General features: G+C 40.5%; 1 protein-coding gene across 1 annotated transcript in view; it reads left to right on the top strand.

The window, feature by feature from the left end:
* NMBR (neuromedin B receptor) overlaps positions 1-19,203 on the top strand; it is a 487,260-nt gene extending 468,057 nt beyond the window's left edge. Inside the window, exon 3 of the mRNA XM_082252269.1 lies at positions 18,571-19,203. Within this exon, the coding sequence (XP_082108395.1) occupies positions 18,571-18,969 (399 nt within the window). The 3' untranslated portion in view covers positions 18,970-19,203. The remainder of the gene's footprint in view (positions 1-18,570) is intronic.
* Positions 19,204-24,369: the final 5,166 nt, after the last annotated feature.

Raw genomic sequence — 24,369 nt, 5'->3', positions numbered from 1 at the left:
GTGCCCTTCAACGTTGTCAGGGCAATCTTACAGTATGCTGTCCAGTTTTGCACACTCACTGTGCCATTTAGTTCCTGGTGCCAGCTTCCCTATAGGTAAGGTATACCTAAGGCCAAGGCTATGTCTGAGAACTTTGCAGAAAACCTTGAAAAGTGATTTATCCAGGAATCCACTCCCCCCCCACCCCCCGCCAGAGCCGGGTTCTTCTTTATTGAGAGAAAAGATGGCACCCCTGCTCTATTGAGACGTGAACGCCATCACAATAAAGAAACATTACCCCTAGCCATTCATTACCAAACTACTTGACCGACTCCATGGGGCTCAAATCATCATAGAACTAAACCTATGAAGCAATTACAATCTAATTTGCATAAGTTATATGTATGTGAAAAAACACTGCACTATTTATCAAACCACCAAAAATATATCACTATGTATGAATAGATATAAGTTACTTGTGAAAAGCTGCTATTTAAAATGAAAAGTGAACTTGCATTAAAAAAAAAAAAAAACTTACAACTTACAACTCCAGAGGTATTCAGTATGACTTCAGTTTAAATCAGAACAACATATAGGAAAGGTAACTAAATAGAGTAATATTGTTCTTAATTTGGCTCCGCAAAGAAGTCAAAACACATTTACACAGCACCATTGATACAAGCAGACCTCAAATATAAATGGTGTCCCACGGTCTTACTGGCACTGTTAGTCTCCAAAATAGTAAGCAGGAGAGAGCGGCGCCAGCTTAGTGTAGCATAAAATTTATTAACTGACAATAAACATAGTGACTTACTCAGAGGTAAGGATAAAACAGTGTGGTAAGTAATTGAGGATCATCTGTTCCCTTCTCGGTCTGTGCGGCGTGGGGTGGGAGCAGGGTGCCGGCATTCCCGTGGGGAGGCTGGTGCTAGGCAGCTGTAGCCAACAGGTTAGGCGGCGGTGGAGCCCTACTAAAGCTGGGAGGAAATTTCCTAAGAAAGACACATTATTAGGAAGTCATATGTTACGTTACACATATGAAACTGTATTTTATTTGGGTCTTTCATGTGTTGAAAAAAAAACACTGTTATTTGTTATTGCGAAGCTAGATGCACTTATTTTTATAGTGAGTGAATAGCATTTTTGTGTAAATGCAAGTTCACTGTTCATTTTAAATAGCAGATTTTCACATGTAACTTATATCTATTCATACATAGTGATATATTTTTGGTGGTTTGATAAATAGTGCAGTGTCAATTATTGAATTTTATGCTACATTAAGCTGGCGCCGCTCTCTCCTGTTTTCTGTTCCTCAGAGCCCCTACATTGTCCAGCTGGCAGCCGCTGAAAGTGGCCCCCTCCACCACAGATTGGACCCCTCATTATTCGTCCCCCCCTTACATACCACCCACCTATACTAGCAGAGCGCCATGACATTGTTCAGTCTCCGAGATAGTGCCTATTGTGGTGGCAAATGTCCAGCAGACTTTAGAAAACCAACAGAAACAGGAAATTATGTATCACCACAAGCCTGTGGGGATAAGTTAAAAAAAGAGGTGCCTGCCTGAATGCTTTTTGTAAGAATATGAATCGGATCTGATCCTGAGTCCAAAGGAGCTTTAGCTATCTGCCATTAGACAGAAGATATTTGCTAACCAGAATCAGTGAAAGACTCCAGTTCTTTAATCTAGGGACTAGATATAGCTTGCAATGAAAAAAAAAAATAATTAACTTAGTCCCATATGTGAAATTTGCTCCATGTTACAGTAAGCTTTATGTTATCTAAATTCTTAGCTTTTTTCATGTGTCCCTTCTTAAAATGTTAGTCCTTAACAGGTTTTCTCATCCTTGTTCTTGGCTGTTGGCACTGCCAACCTGTCTCAAGAATATTAGGTCCACTAAATGTAGGACTTCAAACTCTCTCATCAGAAGCTCCAATACCTATTCAATTGGAAGTGCTTTGGTCCTAAAGGAAGGTCCTTCTGATGTTTCATAACCTCTCTTATAAAAAGGTTTTGTTTCCCCTTGACCTTTTCTATTCTCTAGCACTAGGTTTTGTCCACCATATGTGGCTGTTGGTATGCAGTCATTCAGCAGCCGCCGGTGCATCAGACAATCCATGGCCAGGCTATGTCTTAAAAAGATTGTAAATGCAGAAGGGTTCTATGCAATTCTATGCATTAAGATAAAAAAACCTTCTGTGTGCAGCAGCCCCCCTAATACTTACCTGAGCCCGTCTTTATCCAGTGATGTTGCAGGAGTGTCTAAGCTGTCTGGGACTCCCCTCCTCATTGACTGAAACAGAAGCGTGGTTTGAATGGCTCCCGCTGCTGTCAATCAAAATCATTCAGCCAATCAAGAGAAAGAGGGAGGGGGTCGGGTCGCGGCTCCATGTCTGAATGGACACAGGGAGCTGTGACACGGCTCGGGTGCCCCCACAGCAAGCTGCTTGCTGTGGGGGCACTCAATAGGAGGGAGGGGCCAAGGGAGCCAAAGATGGACCAGAGAAAAAGAGGATACAGGCTGCTCTGTGCAAAACCAACTGCAAAGAGCAGGTAAGTATAATTTTTTTTTAAATGAGACTTTAGAATCACTAGCCCATGTAATGCTTAGTGTTCAAGAAATGCATCCACACATTAGCAGCTGGACCTCCCTATGACTCCTAGTGGCATCCTGGGCCTATCTCTAGTGGTCCTCTGTGACCACGGCATGTTCCTAGTGTTCCTGAATCCAGCAATCCTCTGTAACTCCCTAGGTAGTCCAGTGTGAAACCTGTAACCAGTGTCTGTGTGTTTCCCTGTGTGTTCCTGCCATCAATTGCATCCCAGCCAGGGCCACTGAGAAGGCAGTACAGCCAGCCCTCCTGTACTGGGCCCAGACCTTATCAGTTAAAAAGGGGAACCCGGGCACCTGCTGAGCAGGAGGTCCAGCTGTACTGTCTTATTTCAGACACCGATCCTCTTCTGCCTCCCCTTGCGCTGCCAGCTTCTCCTCTTCTTATTACCACCAGCTTCACTGAAGGGGGATTGGTTCTAGCACATGTACCCCCTCCATCTGTTATCCAGGGCCCCTTACCCCCCCCCCCTGCAGCGCTGCCGGCTTCCCGCCTCCCCTCTCTGCTTTGGGCACACAGGGGGATGTTTCAGGATAGAGAGTGGGGAAATGGGCAGGTAAATATGTAATTTACTGGTCCCTTCCATTCCTGAATGAACACAGTGAGTGATCAGTACCAGTGACTCCTGTGTCCATTTGTCACGGATGCATAGTAAACTGTGTATAATTGGCCAGCTGCAGGATAATTTTAATTAAAATTAATAAACCTAGCAAGTTTGTTTCTAATGTATTTTTTACCATGGTAATAGTTGGTGATTGTGAGTGAAAGATTGTATGGTTTAGGTGTACCTTGTTCTTGTACCTTTTTTATACAAATGACTGCTGGCAGCAACAAATATACTGTATTGTAGTATTTTTAAGGGGTTGTCTTTTTGTGATTTATTGCTGGAAAAACTTGTAACAGGAGTAGGATTAGGGCATGGGATACTGCAAAACGTTTAGCAATTGGCTGTGAGAGGACAATTTTCTCCTCTATCATTTGTGAATATTGGACAGTCTAAGGCCTCACAGCTGGAACCCATAAGGCAAGTCTGGTTACCTTGCACTACTTAACAGCTATTAGTACCCTGTATCTCAGAAGCACTGCACAAAAGAGGCCCTATGAGAGCAGTCTAAGCATACTCTGGCACTTACATTCTACAAGCACACAGTCACCAGGAATCAATTCCCGGTCATTACTCACAAGTCCCCAGGACAACTGCCACTTTCCAGCTTCCTCTGGTCACGGTCCAGTGAGTGAGACAGTCCTTCCCTAGATTAGATCCCATTGGTGAAGTCCTGCAGTCACTTCCAGATTACTTTCAGGTCCCAGCTCTGCCACTGCCTAAGGGTCAATTGCCCCCTGAGGTTTGGAACTCTCCTTGTTGGGAAAAGTCCCTCTCTATTTGGCTCCAGGCTTTTTCTAAGCTTTCTAGCCATCATCTGGGCACACCTCCCCTAGGGATTGGCTAGGCCCTGATCAATATTCAGGCTGGTTATTGGAATTCTCCCTCCCTAAGTTCTAGAAAATCTTCTAGAGGCAGGCAAACACAATGACACTCCCAGCCTGTGAAACTCTAAACAGACCAAACTAAACAATCACTGCTCCCTTGATTGCAGAAGGAGCCAAAAATAAAATTTACTTAGCACCCTGCACTAGGAGGGGGCTACATCTGATTGGATATTGAAAGTGAACAAGATTTTGCTTTTCACATAATTGGATATTTAAAATAAATAATCAAACAATTTATTCAATAAATATTCTTAACTTCCTAGTAAAGCAGGCCCAGGATCACCAATAATAAGGTCTAACTCCAGCCAAAATATTTGTATTATATTTAAAAGATTATGGGAAGGATTGAAATTGGTCAGGTTTTTATTACTTTTGTTTCTTCTTGTACCATTTATAGAGTTTCACAGGGTTAGGGTTTCACATGGTTAGAAAGTGAAACAAAATCTCCCTAAGCATCAAAATCCCAATTTTTTTGTAGAGTGGGGGAGAGGTTAGAACCTTTGTTGCTGTTTGTGTTTTGTGCTGTTTTTCATTGCTGTTCATTTTTTGTTTTGTAATTTTTCCCAATGAGGTCACTTAAAGTGACTGTAAACCTCAGACGTGAAATATGAACAAAGCACATCCCTCTAAAGCATGTGTTTGTGTCAATTAGGAACACTAAGTGTAACTCCTGTCTGTTGCTTCTTTCCTCTGCTATCAGCATTAATCACTTCTGATGAGTTTTTCTGACACCAGGAGAAAAAAGGTGAAAGGGGAGGGAGCTTAAGTACACAGCTTGTGATTGACAGCCAAAACTCTGTTCCTGTGTGCTGTATGAGGTGGGGGGTCCCTTCCCTTCAACAAGCTTTCAGAGCTATCCCCACTAAGCTCTGCAGTGTGTCATTTCCACTCACCGTTTGTTTTCTGACAGCTCAGACAATCTTATTTAATTCTGGACTTTGGCTTTAGGAAAGAGAAGATAAACAGGTACAACTTATGTAGGAGGATTTGTTTATTCTCTGTGTATAACCTAAGGCCAGTCACTTCACTGGGTATATGTAGTGGTCTACAACCACTTTAACTTCACTTTTGAGTGACAACAAATGCAAGTCTTTGATTTACTAAAGGTATATGTGCACATTGAAAAATACCTTTTTTTAGTAGGTTTGGTGAATAAGGTGAAACTATACTGACTTCAATTGCCCTAATGTGCAAGAAAACATTCAGTTTTTTTTATTTTCCATGTACTCTACATTATTTATAATGTGAAAAGTAAATTTTAACTTGAATTAAAGTTTTACCTTATTTACTAAGCAAAGTTTCAAAACGTACATGCTCTACTCCTTCAGTAAATCAACCCCATATGTGTCTGCTTTATTTTTCAGAAGGTATTGAGAAAGTTACTGTGAAAATTAGGCTATATTCTACTAACTATATAAACTTATTCAGTAAAGTGAAAATACAAAAACTTTGTTTTCGTAGAGTGAAGACGTGTTTGACCATCTGTTAGGTACATTTGTATTTGTGTACTCATTGGGCAGCTTTACTCTAATATCCTGCCACAGAGGAAGTTTAGAGAAATATCACTAAAGGGGGCAAAGGCAACAATGTAATCAGCAAGTGAACCTAGTCTTCCTTCTGGTGATAGGAAGTGATGGGAAAATTTGCCTAATCAGCATAGAGAGATGATTCCTCCAGTTCTACATCAATATAAAATATCAGACAAACTAAAAAGTGTGCCTTCTGTAGACAAATGGCAAAGATCATGATGGTGATTAATATATTGTAGGTGTTATTAAACATTTGAAGACAATATGCACTTTGAAGCAGTAAAAAGTACTTTTACCATCGTGGCAGATGTAACATCAAAAAGCACCAACTAGGTTTAAAGGCTTTACACCTATTGCACCAGTCAATAAAGCATTAAAGTTAATTATACTTTTTTATTTTAAGTATGTACTTGCCATAATGGTATCCTCATATTTAGGACAATGTCAATCACCCCATTATAAAAGGGTGGCGTGTTTATATGTCTTTGTGCTCTTTCATGAATGTCAATAAAATATATTTCATAAGTGTTAATTAGTAATGCTCTACTAGATGGTAATGATAAGGCATTTTGTTTGTTACAAATGTCTTTTAATCAATATTTTTATATTAGCTTGCTATCACCTACACTAGCTTTCAAAATTGATGTTTTTTTACATTCTTTAATCCTCAGTAAACATACAGTCATTAGCAAGATATAGAATTGTACAACTGAATACATTACGTGGAAATCCAATGTTAAATATATCAAGTGACAAGAAAAAGAGGCTATGGTAATTATTATTGTAAAGATCATTTGAAGAAAGGCAACTCTGTACAGGTCCCTCTCAAAAAATTAGCATATTGTGATAAAGTTCATTATTTTCTGTAATGTACTGATAAACATTAGACTTTCATATATTTTAGATTCATTACACACAACTGAAGCAGTGCAAGCCTTTTATTGTTTTAATATTGATGATTTTGGCATACAGCTCGTGAAAAAACAAAATTCCTATCTCAAAAAATTAGCATATCATGAAAAGGTTCTCTAAACAAGCTATTAACCTAATCATCTGAATCAACTAATTAACTCTAAACACCTGCAAAATATTCCTGAGGCTTTTAAAAACTCCCAGCCTGGTTCATTACTCAAAACCGCTATCATGGGTAAGACTGCCGACCTGACTGCTGTCCAGAAGGCCATCATTGACACCCTCAAGCAAGAGGGTAAGACACAGAAAGAAATTTCTGAACGAATAGGCTGTTCCCAGAGTGCTGTATCAAGGCACCTCAGTGGGAAGTCTGTGGGAAGGAAAAAGTGTGGCAGAAAACGCTGCACAACGAGAAGAGGTGACCGGACCCTAAGGAAGATTGTGGAGAATGACCGATTCCAGACCTTGGGGGACTTGCGGAAGCAGTGGACTGAGTCTGGAGTAGAAACATCTAGAGCCACCGTGTACAGGCGTGTGCAGGAAATGGGTTACAGGTGCCGCATTCCCCAGGTCAAGCCACTTTTGAACCAGAAACAGCGGCAGAAGCATCTGACCTGGGCTACAGAGAAGCAGCACTGGACTGTTGCTCAGTGGTCCAAAGTACTTTTTTCGGATAAAAGCAAATTTTGCATGTCATTCAGAAATCAAGGTGCCAGAGTCTGGAGGAAGACTGGGGAGAGGGAAATGCCAAAATGCCTGAAGTCCAGTGTCAAGTACCCACAGTCAGTGATGGTCTGGGGTGCCATGTCAGCTGCTGGTGTTGGTCCACTGTGTTTTATCAAGGGCAGGGTCAATGCAGCTAGCTATCAGGAGATTTTGGAGCACTTCATGCTTCCATCTGCTGAAAAGCTTTATGGAGATGAAGATTTCATTTTTCAGCACGACCTGGCACCTGCTCACAGTGCCAAAACCACTGGTAAATGGTTTACTGACCATGGTATTACTGTGCTCAATTGGCCTGCCAACTCTCCTGACCTGAACCCCATAGAGAATCTGTGGGATGTTGTGAAGAGAAAGTTGAGAGACGCAAGACCCAACACTCTGGATGAGCTCAAGGCCGCTATCGAAGCATCCTGGGCCTCCATAACACCTCAGCAGTGCCACAGGCTGATTGCCTCCATGCCACGCGCATTGAAGCAGTCATTTCTGCAAAAGGATTCCCGACCAAGTATTGAGTGCATAACTGAACATAATTATTTGAAGGTTGACTTTTTTGTATTAAAAACACTTTTTTTTTATTGGTCGGATGAAATATGCTAATTTTTTGAGATAGGAATTTTGGTTTTTCATGAGCTGAATGCCAAAATCATCAATATTAAAACAATAAAAGGCTTGCACTACTTCGGTTGTGTGTAATGAATCTAAAATATATGAAAGTCTAATGTTTATCAGTACATTACAGAAAATAATGAACTTTATCACAATATGCTAATTTTTTGAGAGGGACCTGTATATGAGTATGTGCATTTGAGTCATCCAAGGCATTAGGAATTGGTTTTCTCACTGAATGTAGGCTCTTTTTTAATCTACTGTATAATCAGAGATGTATAGTAACTAAGTAGAACTACTTCACTACTGTACTTAAGTACCGAAAGGCGGTATCTGTACTTTCCTGGAGAAGAATTTTTTTCTCCTACTTCCACTTTTACTTTACTAAATTTTTTCGATGATTTCTATACTTCTACTCCAATATTTTTTTTTTGTGCTGCATAGTTACTCGTTACTATTATAAAAATTACCACTGCCAGAACAGTAGATGGCAGGTTTCATGAAGCTCAAAACATGTTTATTATCAGCACATACGAAAATAAATGCTACTGTATGCATAAATAAAAGCTGCATTTGAAATAATAAAAGACAATAAGATGTTCAAACTTTTGACTTCTTTCTTTAATAACTACATAACACAGTACTTGTACTTTTACTTTCAGTACTTGAGTAGCAATTTTTTTTTTCAAAACTACTGGTACTTTTACTTTCAGTACTTGAGTAGCAAAATGTAAAAAAAAACTACTTGCAATACTTAAGTACAAAAAATGTTGAATACTTTAGTACTTCTACTTAAGTCACTTTTTGATTGAGCACTTCCACTTCTACTCAAGTCACTTTTTGATTGAGCACTTGTACTTTTACTCAAGTATGGGTTTTCGAGTACTTTATACAACTCTGTGTATAATGAGGGATTAAGGTAGGGGAAAAGGACCAAGAAAGTAATGGGGAGGTCTAGTCAGGTAGGGTGTTAAGGGGATGGTTATAGATACTTGTTTGGGTGGAGAGAAGGGGAGAGAACCACTGAGGGATAGAAAGCAATCTTACTCATTTAGGTAATAGGGGATGTGGTGAAATATGTATGAGATAAGGAATGAAAGATCTAGAGCGAAAAAAAATGTAAACATGAAGTAGCTGCTTTAAGTCTGACCAGATAGTAGGCATCTACCTTCACTTGAAAAAGGGAACTGAAGGAAATAGAGCCAGGTCTCATTGCACACATCAGACCATTTTGTGGGCATGAGTCAGATCTTCCATTCTTTTATGTTCTTTTACTTTGTTAGGCCAAAGGTGTGTTGAGGGTGGAAATTCTTCTCTCCAGCGGGCTGGAACACATTCTTTAGCAGCATTTAAAGTTCAACTCTGGGCAGATAAAAAATAATTCCTTACAGTGGGGTTTTGCCCGCACTGCAAGTGTTAATAGCTCATTTTGTCCAGAGGAGAGAAAAAAATGTTTTACTTACATGATCCTCCACTTCCCCAGCTGGAGATGTTCCCCCACAATCCAGCAGTGGACTGGCCCTTGGCATCCTCACGTCTTCTGATCTTAATTTAGTGAGGACCCTACACCACTAGAGTGTGGGGGTTTAAGAAGCTGTAGGAACCACTCTGGATTTGGGAAGGAGCTGAGCATCAGGTAAGTATATCTGATTTTATTGTTCCCCAAAACATAAATGAGCAATTACCCTTGCAATGCAGGCGCAGTCCTGTTTGAAGGGATCATTTTTTAATTGCCCAGAGTTGGGCTCTAAGGCCCCTTTCACACAACGGTTCTGATCAGGTCGACTTGTCAATTTTTCAGGAAAACATAATTTGGACAGTCCATTCATCCCTATGGACCTGGAGGTGTAAACAGACTTGTCATCTACCTACCCACCTACCTCTTTACACCTACCCACCTACCTCTTACCATGTCTGCTCTGAATAAACTAAACAGACACAGATCTGTCATCTGCCTGCTCTGCTCTGATCGGTCGGACATCTGTGAGTAGATCTCCTGCTGTTAAGAACACAGTCTTCCCTGTGTCTGAAAGGAGCCTTAGAGCCGTCTCAATAAAAGTGTCCAGAAGTGGTGGTTCCTAGGTGATGGAAGTTTAAAAGTTTAAAAACAATGTAAAATGCATATGTGGAGTTAACAGTTCATTTAATCATTGCTCAGAACCACATGCAAGTTTAAATTTTAAGGAGAAGTCCACCTTTTGGAGCATGTTACACATTGCACCCATTTTTAGGGTATAACGTTTAACATGCTCCAGCACTTGTCCTCCTCACCCCCTCCTGATCTTCCCCCCTATGACAGCGGGTGGGTGTTTCTTCCCTGTACCTGCTGTCACTTTTTAATAGCAGGCTTTGCCCACACATTCATTCAAAAGGAATCTGTAAATGAGAGAACTACAAGTCACATCTTTTAACAGGCCAGGTGGCTTGTAGCTCTTAATGAACTGCAAGGGTGCTGATGAGTGCATTCGTAATTCATTCACAAGCTCTGCAGCTTTCATACTGACAGCGCATGCAGATGTATGGCCAGAAAGTTGTAGGAATTGTCTGAAGGAACATGAAATTGCACCTCTGATGCACTAATCATTGAGGCAATGCTTTGCCAGGTTCTACCCGAAAAAAATAATAATTGTTCTTTTTCTGCAAAAATATGTGCATTTCTTATTTTTTCCCAAAAGCTGAACTTAGTCTTTAACCATTTCCTGACTGCCCTATAGCAGCTTTAGTGGCTACAGGATGGCAGCTGTATGCAGGATCACGTATATACTTTGGCCAGCTCTTCTGGGTAGTGGGCGTGAATGCGTGCCACTGCCGGCTCAATCTGATCAGCGGGTACCATGGGCTTGATGTCCGTCGAGAACCCGCCGATCATCCTGCAGAGACACAGAATGGCAGTCTTCCTATTTAAACAAGGCAGAACGCCGTTCTGACAGGGGGGAAGGCATGAATGCTGTGTCTCTGCAAAGCAGGGACTAGAATCCATGTCTTCCCTTAGTAAAAGCACCTCCCTGCACTTCCCAACCAGTGTCATCAGTACAATGACAGTGCATATTTTTTACCACTGATCACTGTATTAGTATCACTGGTACCCAAAAAGTGTCAAATGTGTCCGAATGTCTGCCATAATATTGCAGTCATGCTATAAGTCACTAATCACCACCATTACTAGTAAAAAAAAAAAAATTGAATAAAAATTAATAAAATATCCCATAGTTTATAGACGCTATAACTTTTACAAACCAATCAATATACACTTATTGGGATTTTTTTTTACCAAAAATATGTAGCAGTATACATATTGGCCTAAATTTATGAAGAACTTAGATTTTTTTCCATTTTTTTTATTCAATATGTTTTATAGCAGAAAGAAAAAAATATTGCTTTTTTATTCAATTTTTTTTTTGTTCATAGCACAAAAAAATAAAAAACACAGAGGTAATGAAATACCACCAAAATAAAGCTCTATTTGTGGGAAAATTGTTTTATTTGGGTACAGTGTCACAAGACCATGTGATTGTCAGTTAAAGTAACACAGTGCTGTATCATATGAAGCCTGGTCATGAAGGGGAGTAATTCTTCTGGAGCTGAAGTAGCTAAAACACACCCCTTTATCAGCCCTTCCTTCCGGAAGAAACATTAATTTAATAATCATTCCCCCCTTTCCTGGCCTGCCAGGCTGCATGCTCGGATAAGGGGTCTGGTAAGGATTTTGGGGGGGCCACACCATTTTTGAAAATTTTTGAAATGGGGTACCCTTTAAAATCCATACTAGACCCGAAGGGCATTGTATGCATTGAGGTGGGGGGCTGATTTTTTTTTTCAAAATTTTTAATTGCCAGCATGTTGTTTTTACATTCAGCTGTCAGCGGACATCTTGCTGATAGCTGATGAGTCATCCATTGTTCAGGATGGAGTGGCTGGCTTCCCGATCCACTCCCTAGCAAGCAGCTATTGGGGGGGACCCCCCCATGCTGTTTTTGACAAATACCACATGTGATACTGCCAGCAAAACCCCGGTGATAAATATCAAATTTTTTTACTCCCTGTTCTGTTTGTGAATTGGATTTGTTTTTTTGATTATATTTATTGGTACATTTTTTATTTTGTGGTAAAGCCAGTTTCTGCTCCCTCTCCCCTCCCCGGCTTTTAGCTGCCACAGGAAGAGAAATAGACACAGGACATGGCTGCTGTGATTGTCCTCCCACTGCACCTAGGGTTGCCACATTCAGACTAGACTGAGGAGTTGCGGGGGGTCTCTGAGGCTCCCCAGGTGAACCATTACCCTGCGCAGTCTGGTGCTCTTCCTGATGACCTGCACTCCCCTCTCCTACTCCCGGGCAGCAGCTGGCTGGGAACTCTGACAGCCATGCCTTGTTCCCGGGGGACATGCTTCTCCTCTGCACACGGACATCATTCTGCTGTTCAGTGCCAGTGTGAAGGTTTGTCTGTCAGAGACAGATGTGCAGAGGAGGACCTGGCCCCAGGTGAGTGAAGGTTGGGGGTTGGCTATAAGCTTTAAAGTAAACCTGTCACCCACCAGTTGTTGTTGGAACCAGAACTCCCAGTGAGCCCTGACATGTTCAGCTGAACTTCAGAGACTGTGGACATGGCACACAGGATGGTCAGAGACTGCATGTGCCGTGTCCGTAGTCTCTGACCATCTCTTGTGCCATGTCCGCAGTCTCTGGCCATCCCTTTTCCCATGTTCGCAGTCTCTGACCATCCCTTGTGCCATGTCTGCAGTCTCTTACCATCTCTTGTGCCATGTCCGCAGTCTCGGACCATCCCTTGTGCCATGTCCGCAGTCTCGGACCATCCCTTGTGCCATGTCCGCAGTCTCTGACCATTCCTTGGGCCATGTCCACATTCTTTGACTATCTCTTGTGCAATGTCCGCATTCTGTGACCATCTCTTGTGCCATGTCTGCAGTCTCTGACCATCCCTTTTGCCATGTCCGCCGTAGGGATGAGCTTTGAGTTCAAGTCGAACGTAAGTTCGACTCGAACATTGGCTGTTTGCTCGTTCATCGAATGACGAACAAATGGGCTTCTTCGCGGGAACTTCAAGTTCCCGCATTATCATTGACTCTCTGACTTCTGAATTCCAATAATTAAATCCCTGGCTTGCAGGGGGAATTGAACTCACAGCTCTTATCATTGCAAGCCTGGTATTCTACCACCTACACCACCAAGTCTGCTTAAGCTGAATACACTCTCTCTAACTTTTATCTCATCCACTGTGTGGAGTTAGTTAGGCAGGGAAAGTGTATTCAACCTAACTGTACTTGACGGTGGCACATGGTACCCCTGCCCATTCACCAAAAAAGTGTTAAATTATTAAAAAATAGAAAAATACTGTCCCCAGATGATCAGTCGCCCATCCGCCTGAAAAATAGAAAGAAAAAAAAGAAGAAGCTCCTTCTTCTCCGGACGCTTCCTGTGGAATGAGCTGTTTTGATTTTGACAGCTCTTATATAGTGACCTGACGTCACAAGCAGTCCCACAATGCACTGCTTAGGTGCAGAGTGAATAAATCACTGACGTCAGTAATTTATTCATTGCACCTAAAGCAATGGATTATGGGGCAATGTCAGAGCCCTATAAAAGAGCTGTCAAACTCAGATAGAAGTTAGTTAGCCAAAGAGAGTCCAAGGTTAGTCAGCTGGCTCGGTGGCTTAGCTGGTAAAAAACGAGCTTACAAATGAAAGGCTGTGAGTTTGACTCCGCGGGTGAGTAATATTAATTATGGATTTTAATTAAAACCTATTATTGCCCCACCCTTCTGAAGTGACGTCAGTAATTTATTCACTGTACCTGAGCAATGGATTATGGTTTGCTGGTGATGTCAGAGCCCTGAAAAAGAGCTGTCAAACTCAGATAGGGAATTGTTAAGCAGAGAGAGTCTTAGGTTACTCAGCTGCCTCGGTGGTGTAGCTGTTAGAATAACATGCTAGCAAGTGAGAGGCTGAGAAGCAGTGGGTTTGAATCCTTGCCCACCGGGTGATTAATGGTCACTTACATTTAAGCCTTTAAAATGAGGACTTGTGATTTTTCATGTTTGTGTTCATATGTTCGCTAGAACATTTCCCCGGTTCAAGATGTTCTGGTGCGAAATGAACAGGGGGGTGTTCAGCTCATCGCTAGTCCTCAGTCTCTGACCATACCTTTTGCTGTGTCTGCATACTTTGAGTATTACTTGTGCTATGTCAGCATTCTTTGACTGTCTCGTGCCATGTCCGCATTCTTTGACTGTCCCTTGTGCCATATCTGCAGTCTCTGACGGTCTCATGTGTCATGTCTGCAGTCTCGAACCATCCCTTGTGCCATGCTCACAGTCTCTGACTATCCAATCCCTTGTGCTATGTCCACTGTCTCGGACTATACCTTGTGCCATGTCCACTGTCTCTGACTATCCCTCGTGCCATATCCGCAGTCTCTGATCATCTCTTGTGTCATGTAAGCAGTCTCTAATCATTTCTTGTGCCATGTCTGCACTATCTGACTGTTTCTTGTGCCATGTCTGCAGTCTCTGACCATCCCTTGTGCCATGTCTGCAGTCTCTGACCATCCCTTGTGCCATGTCTGCAATCTCTGACCATCTCTTTAATCCTTGCCTTAGGTCTCTGACCATCCCTTGTGCCCTGTCTGCAGTCTTTCACCAACTCTTGTGCCATGTCTGCAGTCTCTGACCAACTCTTGTGCCATGTCTGCAGTCTCTGACCGTCCTTTGTGCCATGTCTGCAGTCTCTGACCATCCCTTGTGCCATGTCCGCAGCCTCTGACCATCCCTTGTGCCATGTATTAGGTCTCTGACCATCCCTTGTGCCATGTCTTCAGTCTCTGAACATCCCATGTGCCATGTCTGCAGCCTCTCACTATCCCTTTTGCCATGTCTACAGCCTCTGACCATCCCTTGTGCCATGTCTGCAATCTCTGACCGTCTCTTGTGCCATGTCTGCAGTCTCTGACCATCCCTTGTGCCATGTCTGCAGTCTCTGACTATTCCTTGTGCCATGTCTGCAGTCTCTGATCAACTCTTGTGCCATGTCGGCAGTCTCTGACTGGCTCTTGTGCCATGTCTGCTGTCTCTGACCATTCATTGTGCCTTGTCTGCATTCTCTGATCAATTCTTGTGCCATGTCCACAATCTCTTACCATCTCTTGTGTGGAAAACGCTTGAAAGCTTATCTTTTAGGTGTTAGGCTAGTACAATAAAAAGGTATCATTGCACTCTTATATTTTACAATCTTATCTATATATACCTATTTAGTTGGTGAAAATTGTTAGTGCCCCCCCCCCCCCCCCCAATTTTGACTGGGGTATCTTATGTGCCCCATATATATTGTTCCTAGAGTCCCTACTGAATCAATGACTATTATAGTTCAATCCTCTACTTCTGCTAAATATACAAAAAAAAAAAAAGCCGTTATATTTTTTACTTTGCAGTGGCACCACTCACGTCATCCGTGAGGCACTTTACATGCTGAATTTCTTATCATCAAATGTGAGTGTGATTTTTATTGTCTTTTAATAAATTAGCTATTAAACGGAGAGCGCTTAGATGCTGTCCTTTTGTTTATATGAGCATTAACTGGTAAATGGGCAAAAGTCTGAATTCTGTGAAGAGGTTCCTCTGCATATAAATTGGCTGCCTGGATCTTTCTGTGGAGAGTCCCCCTGCATATTCCCTGGTCACCTGAATATATCTTTTGGTACCACCTGTCAGGCTTTTATTGGGTTCCTTCAGGTGAGTGCGGTGTATACCTCACAGGTGGGAGGAGCTTGATTGACCATCTTTCTATGCACTTTATGGATCCTCTGGGACTTTCTCGACTATTCCCTTATTAGAATTTATTGTGCTGCACTTTATTTTATTTTTTTCCAAATATTGTGCTGCACTTTATATGTAATTTTACCATATTTCTTCAGTGTTCAGCTTGCATTTTTAGGAGTATTTGGTACCTTTTCTGTTTGCACTGAATGTCATCATCTTTCATCTATGTTTCACTTTACCAGTTATTAAATCAAGCCTGGGGAGAGGGATCTAAACATGAATAGAGATGTACAGAACTGTTCGCCGGCGAACAGTTCCCGGCGAACTTCGCATGTTCTCGTTCGCCGCTGCGGGCGAACATATGCGATGTTTGGTCCGCCTCCTATACATCATCATTGAGGCAAACTTTGACCCTGAACATCACAGTCAGCAGACACATTCCAGGCCAATCAGAATACCTCCCTCCCACACCCTCCCACCTCCTATAAATAAGCAAGGGCAGCATCCATCTTAGATCATTTCTGTGTTACTGAGAGCAGGGAAAGTGCTGGTGCTGCTGCTGCTGTTATAGCTGGGGACAGTTCCCAGTCTTGTTAGCCAGTGTTCTTGGTACACTCCTGCTGTAAGGACAGCACCCCAAAAAGCCCTTCCTAGGGCTGGTATTTGAGGTTTTTTTTGGATATATATATATATATATATATATATATATATATATATATATATATATATCTATTGTCCCCAAAAGCCCTTTTGAGGGCTGGTATTTGTGTAATTTTTTTTGTTCTGTGATATATATATATATATATAGTCCCCAAAAGCCCTTTTGAGGGCTGGTATTTGTGTAATTTTTTTTGTTCTGTGATTATATATATATATATATATATATATATATATATATATATATATATATATATATTGTCCCCAAAAGCCCCTTTGAGGGCTGGTATTTGAGTATTTTTTCAATATATATATATATATATATATATATATGTAGCATGTCCAGAACCAGAAAAAAAAGATCATATAGGTGTAAAAGGGGTTCCCACCATCCCTGCTCTACTGAAAAATTATCTTTTTTTTTCTGGTTCTGGACATGCTACAGAGCTGAAACTTGACAAGTACACTTTTTAGACCCCCTAGACACTAAATCACACAAAAAAAGTTCTTAAAATTTGTCATTTTTGATAGAGAGCCAATTATTGGAAAACTTAAAAAAAAAAAAAACTTAAAAAAAAAAAAAAATTCTTTGGATTTATTGTCTGGGGGGTCTAAAAAGTGTACCTGTGAAGTTTCAGCTCTGTAGCATATCCAGAACCAGAAAAAAAATAGAATCAGGGTTAGGGCTAGGGTTAGGGTTAGGGTTAGGGCTAGGGTTAGGGTTAGGGCTAGGGTTAGGGTCAGGGCTAAGGTTAGGGTTATTTTTAGTGCTTAGGGTTAGAGTTAGAGGGGTAGGGGTAGGGCTACTAACTCTAACCCTAAGTATCTCACCGTAACCCTAACCCTAGCCCCTAACACTAAACCTAACCCTAACCCTCTAACCATAACCCTAACCCGATAACCTTAACCCTAACCCTCTAAGCCTAGCCATAAAAATAACCCTAACCCTAACCCTAGCCCTAACCCTAACCCTAACCCTAGCCCTAGCCCTAACCCTAACCCTAGCCCTAACACTAATTCGTAATTTTTTTCTGGTTCTGGACATGCTACAGAGCTGAAACTTCACAGGTACACTTTTTAGACCCCCCAGATGCTAAATCCAAAATCCAAATCCATTTTTATTTTTATTTTTTTTTTAATTTTTCCAATAATTGGCTCTCTATCAAAAAATTAAAATTTTTAAGAACTTTTTTTTGTGTGATCCCTCTCCGGCATGCCACAGTCCAGGTGTTTGTCCCCTTGAAACAACTTTTCGATTACTATTGTGGCCAGAAAGAGTCCCTGTGGGTTTTAAAATTCGCCTGCCTATTAAAGTCTATGGCGGTTCGCAATGTTCACCGGTTCGCGAACATTCGCCGATGTTCGCGTTCGCGAACAGCGAATTTTATGTTCGCGACATCACTAAACATGAATACTTAGCAGGATCCTGGAATTCTTCTTTAAGCAATCCACTAAACAAAATGTACATTTTTTATCCCCCTCATCTCTGCTGCAGACCTAAAATTTAATATAATCCTAGCGTTTTCTTCTTTTGCATCCTAATGTAAAAGCCAAATCCATTTAAAACCTGCCTACCTTGAAAATACAGCATACATCTATTGACTGTGCTTGTTTTGATGTTCTATTGTTCTGTTATATTTTGTTTTCTTATGCCCTAACTTTAAATTCTAAGTTTATATATGGACATATGCAGATTTATCATGTGGGCCCAGAAGTGGTCTCATATGATATGGCATTACTGAATCCAAATACACGTTCCCATGTATACCATCTATGTACAATTAATGTACTTTAAAATGCTACATAGTTAGTCAGGTTGAAAAAAGACACAAGTCCATCTAGCTCAACCAAATTAAAAAAAAAAAGAATGACAACCATACAATCCCATATACACAGTCCTATACCGGCAGTTTATCCAGAGGAAGGTGAAATGTCTTTGCTCATTTTGTACTGTTTATACTTCAATAAAGAAACATTGAAAGTAACAATTGCCAGTACCAGTTTCTCAAGGCTTCCTTTTGCTGAAACATCATTTAAACACATTAAACCAGAGTGTACATTTTTATTGAAAATAATTACCAGAACAGAAATGTACCCTTCTCTATATGACAATATTGCAATAATGTAATCTTGGCCATAGTTATACAAATGTATTTTAGTCAGAGTTATATGTTAATGGACAACATTCACTAAATTAATTGACTTTGGCATAATAGCATTATCATGTATTGCTGAAAAATAAATTGTTGGAAAAACTAATTATGTTCAACTTTTTTTTGGTTTTTGCAGATGGAAACAAGAAAGCGTCTTGCAAAAATCGTCCTAGTATTTGTTGGCTGCTTTGCTCTCTGCTGGTTCCCAAACCATGTTTTATATATGTACCGTTCCTTTAACTATAATGAAATTGATCCTTCTTTGGGACATATGATTATTACCTTGGTAGCACGTGTCTTGAGTTTTTCTAATTCTTGTGTCAACCCCTTTGCACTCTATCTGCTGAGTGAAAGCTTTAGGAGACATTTCAACAGTCAACTTTGTTGTCGGAGAAAGAGACGTCATGAGAGATCAACTAGTTATCTACTCAATTCATCAGCTGTTCGAATGACCTCTATAAAGAGCAATGTTAAGAATACAGTAACCAGTACTACACTTCTCAATGGTCAAAGTCGTCAGGAGGTATCCTTGTGATCATTTTCAAAAATAAGAAAATCTTGACTGCAATTAAGTGAGAATTCAAACTGTTGCAATGGAACTGGGGTTGTAAAATGAAAATGTGTGCAGCTTCTTATGTTTGTGAAGAAATTAGAATGGATCTTCAAAAAAATTATATTCTAATATGTCTGTACTTATTTCATGTAAAATTCCCGTTTTAAAAGTAATCTATAATATTCTTAAAAAAACGAAAAATGTGTTCTTTGATTTCTAAAGACGGCTGTGTGTACTGTATACATCGCATAATGCAAGCTAAATAAAACTGTGTTCATTATGGTAAACCAATAATAAAAAAAAAAAAAAAAAAAACACATGAATTTAATGCATTGTAAAATAATAGGTTAAAGTATGTGTAATGCTTAGTAAATTTTAATAATACTTAAAGTGTTTATCATCAGCTCATGATATTGCTGACATAATGAATATGGAATACTCAATATTACTTATTGCAAGTGTGAGTAAGTAAATTGTCTTGTGAATTGTAGTATGCTGCTTACACGGGTTGAATTCTGCACATCCATGATTGCATAGGAACATTTCTGGACACAAACATTAATGTACAACATGTACCTGGATCTGATGTTATGCAGTTTAGGTAATCTACTTATATCAGAGTAACAGTGAAAATTTACCATCCGTTTTCATTGAAAATATTGTATTACAACATAACTGTCAGGAAAGCATGTGTGACATAGAAAAGTGTTAACAACACATTCATTAAGAAATTCAAAAAATGTTAATAATGATTATAGTGGTATAATAAATGCTCTAATGCTTGCTTTATCCCTTACTTCCCAGGTAGCCAGGGTTCTCCTCTTCTCTCTAAATCTCTGGGTTGTGGACAGGCTCTCACATCCTCACTTACAATGCAGGACTGCTGATCCTATTTTGTATGTGATGACATCAGAGTGAGACTGCTGGCTGGAGTAAAAAATAGGGGATGCTGCAAGTTGAACTTGAACTTTGCGACCTTTTGCCACACTTCAGGCTTCAAACATAAAGATATGAAACTGTAATTTTTTGTGAAGAATCAACAACAAGTGGGACACAATCATGAAGTGGAACGAAATTTATTGGATATTTCAAATTTTTTTAACAAATAAAAAACTGAAAAATTGGGTGTGCAAAATTATTCAACCCCCTTAAGTTAATACTTTGTAGCGCCACCTTTTGCTGCGATTACAACTGTAAGTCTCTTGGGGTATGTCTCTATCAGTTTTGCACATCGAGAGACTGAAATTTTTGCCCATTCGTCCTTGCAAAACAGCTCGAGCTCAGTGAAGTTGGATGGAGAGCGATTGTGAACAGCAGTTTTCAGTTCTTTCCACAGATTCTCGATTGGATTCAGGTCTGGACTTGGCCATTCTAACACCGGGATAGGTTTATTTGTGAACCATTCCATTGTAGATTTTGCTTTATGTTTTGGATTGTTGTCTTGTTGGAAGACAAATCTCTGTCCCAGTCTCAGGTCTTTTGCAGACTCCATCAGGTTTTCTTCCAGAATGGTCCTGTATTTGGCTCCATCCATCTTCCCATCAATTTTAACCATCTTCCCTGTCCCTGCTGAAGAAAAGCAGGCCCAAACCATGATGCTGCCACCACCATGTTTGACAGTGGGGATGGTGTGTTCAGGGTGATGAGCTGTGTTGCTTTTACGCCAAACCTAACGTTTTGCATTGTTGCCAAAAAGTTTGATTTTGGTTTCATCTGACCACCTTCTTCCACATGTTTGGTGTGTCTCCCAGGTGTCTTGTGGCAAACTTTAAACAACACTTTTTATGGATATCTTTAAGAAATGGCTTTCTTCTTGCCACTCTTCCATAAAGGCCAGATTTGTGCAGTATACGACTGATTGTTGTCCTATGGACAGAGTCTCCCACCTCAGCTGTAGATCTCTGCAGTTCATCCAGAGTGATCATGGGCCTCTTGGCTGCATCTCTGATCAGTCTTCTCCTTGTATGAGCTGAAAGTTTAGAGGGACGGCCAGGTCTTCGTAGATTTGCAGTGGTCTGATACTCCTTCCATTTCAATATTATTGTTTGCACAGTGCTCCTTGGGATGTTTAAAGCTTGGGAAATCTTTTTGCATCCAAATCCGGCTTTAAACTTCTCCACAACAGTATCTAGGACCTGCCTGGTGTGTTCCTTGTTCTTCATGATGCTCTCTGCACTTTAAACTGACCTCTGAGACTACTTTCAGTGCACGTGCATTTATACGGAGACTTGATTACACACAGGTGGATTCTATTTATCATCATTAGTCATTTAGGTCAACATTGGATCATTCAGAGATCCTCACTGAACTTCTGGAGAGAGTTTGCTGCACTGAAAGTAAAGGGGCTGAATAATTTTGCCGTCCAATTTTTCAGTTTTTTATTTGTTAACAAAGTTTGAAATATCCAATAAATTTCGTTCCACTTCATGATTGTGTCCCACTTGTTTTTGATTCTTCACAAAAAATTACAGTTTTATATCTTTATGTTTGAAGCCTGAAATGTGGCAAAAGTTCGCAAAGTTCAAGGGGGCTGAATACTTTCGCAAGGCACTGTACATATATATATATATATATATATATATATGTGTGTATATTTAATTTTAACGGTTCAAATGTCAGGCAAAATGGTCGGCCCTCACGCATCTTCACTTCATCAAATCTGGCCCTCTTTGAAAAAAGTTTGGACACCACTGGCTTATGGGGACAATTCATACATCTACAAGTAATGGTGACCTATTTTAACATTTTCAGCAAGACAAACTGTCTTTAACCACTTGCCTACTGGGCACTTTCACCCCCTTTCTGCCCAGGCCAATTTTCAGCTTTCAGCACTCTCACACTTTCAATGACAATTGCGCAATCATGCAACACTGTATCCAAATAAAATTTTTATAATTTTTTTTCACAAAAATAGAGCTTTCTTTTGGTGGTATTTAATCACTGCTGGATTTTTTATTTTTTACTAAAAAAAATCCAAAAATGTTGAAAAAAAAAGTTTTTCTCAGTTTCTCTCAGTAAATTTTGTAAACAAGTAATTTTTCTCGTTCACGGATGTGTGCTGTTGAGGCTGCACTGATGGGCACTGATGAGGTGGCACTGATGGGCACTGATGAGGTGGCACTCTTGAGGTGGCACTGAAGGGCACTGATTAGGTGGCACTGATGAGAAGGCACTAATATGCCACCCTGATGGGCACTGATAGGTGGCACTGATAGGTAGCACTGATGGGCACTGATTGGTGTAACTGATGGGCACTGGTTGATGGGCACTGATGGGCACTGCTGGGGCTTTACTGTTGATTATCTTTACTGGTCTCCTCTGCAAGGAGATGCCGCAGATCGGCTCTCCTCGCCACACACTCTATCAGTGTGAGGGGAGGAGAGCCGATAAACGGCACTTCCGCATTTACATGTGACCGGCGGTGATTGGACACAGCTGATCACATGGGTAAAGAGCCGTGTCATCGGCTGTTTACCGAGACCAGAGTCACGGTGTGTCCTAGAAAACACAGCCATGGTTGCCACGCTGTGTGCCCCTCTGGGCATGCAAGAACAGCCATTCTGGGGCACCGTCAAATGATGTCATCCCAGGTCGAGAGCCGCACCTCTCCACCATAATTTGACAATGGGCGGGTGGGAAGGATCAAGTATATAGATTAGCCATTCACTCTGGAAAAGAGGTGCATAAAGCGGTAGTAAACTGCCCCAGATAAAATAAAAAATTGAGGCCCATGCAGCTTTATGCCATAATCTGCTAGTATTGCACTGCATACTAGCACAATATGACAAAGTTACCTGCACACAGAGCCCTCCAGTGCAGTGCTGTCACAGCCCCCCCCCCCAACACTTCCATCTTCACCCAGTCTTCCTTCCGGGTTCACAGGCTTTGGCTGTATAAACGGGTACCCAATTCATACTAGCACAATATGACAAAGCTACCTGCACACGGAGCCCTCCAGTGCAGTTCTGTCACAGCCCCCCCCCCCCCACGCTTCCATCTTCACCCAGTCTTCCCTCCGGGTTCACAGGCTTTGGCTATATAAATGGGTATGGTCACTTTTTAAAATTCTATTAGTATTAGACATTTGGTGATGTGGGAATAAGAGTCACGGAATGCTTTGAATTTGTAGGCAAGTTTCAGTCTCATTCATTTTGGGTTCTTGTTGATTCTTACTTAGAGAAATAGGGAAACTTAAAACTGCTGAATCATGTAACAAGCAGAAGGAGTTGTGCCTTACAGCATATACAAGATTTACAGAGAAATGCATATACATTACATAGGAATAAATTACGTTTAAAATTTAATAAGTTTACTTTCTGACTTAATTACAACAGCATTTTTTTCCTGAATAGTTGCTTTCATGTATAGAAAATGCACTCCTATACCAACATGTACTGTACAAAGGTTACATTAACTCTGCACAACATTTTGAAGATGTGTTCATTTAACTTTCACAATAGATTTGGAATACAGTGTGGCAGAAGTCTATATTATATTAGGTATTGTGGGAATGCCTTTACAGAGTTGAGCGCTGATTAAAATTATTTGAGCCAGGCATAAAGAAGGATAGTTTTTGCCACATAACATAGCTTACATAATATATGGATATTTTAGGAAATATTTATTATTTACAAAATATGTTTCAAAGTGATGTAGAATGGATTGTTATTAATATAGTGCAATTTGTAAATCACCTGCATCTGAGCTGCTCAGTTGTGCACCTCTTTTATATTTTGAGATCATCTGAAGTTTCATTGATTTTCAGCATTTCTATAATAAACATATGTCAGAAATACAGGTGGCATAATATGTAATGGAGGAGGTAATTGAGGAACTTCAGTAAGCTACTACAAATAGCATGAGTAAAGAGCTGGAAGAAATAATAAAAAATAAATAAATAAAAGACGAGGCATTGAAAGCATTTATTGCTGCCATGACATTTTACTGAAAAAGATAATTGTGCATACAATAAAATGGCACAGTATGTAATGCTTGCACCATTTGGATGTTTGCACAGGAGGCCCATTATCTTAGCAGGATATATACTCTGTTATTTGGTGTATAGTGGACTTCAACTAATGACAGATTTTACAGCTAGATTACAGACTGTTCAAGCTCTTTGATTTCTCTATACCTTGGCTATCAAGCAATTGTTCACTTAAAGCAGCATTATAGTTCGAATACTCAGCTCTCAAAGATATCAAAGTAACAGAATTTTACCATTTACTGAACACATAGAATCACACATATTATTATTAAAAGTCTGTATATATGTTATTTATGGGATGCACTGCACACATAATATAACTTGAGCAAGACAGTCTATTAGTAGCCTATGGATTATCAGTGGCTTTGCGGCAAGATGCATGGACCCATAAAATG

The sequence above is a fragment of the Pelophylax lessonae genome, assembly GCF_965119305.1.
Source record: "Pelophylax lessonae genome assembly, chromosome: 3".
In the NCBI taxonomy this organism is placed as follows: Eukaryota; Metazoa; Chordata; class Amphibia; order Anura; family Ranidae; genus Pelophylax; species Pelophylax lessonae.
The sequence above is the reverse complement of the archived record's forward strand: the minus strand, read 5'-3'. Positions and strand labels throughout refer to the sequence as shown.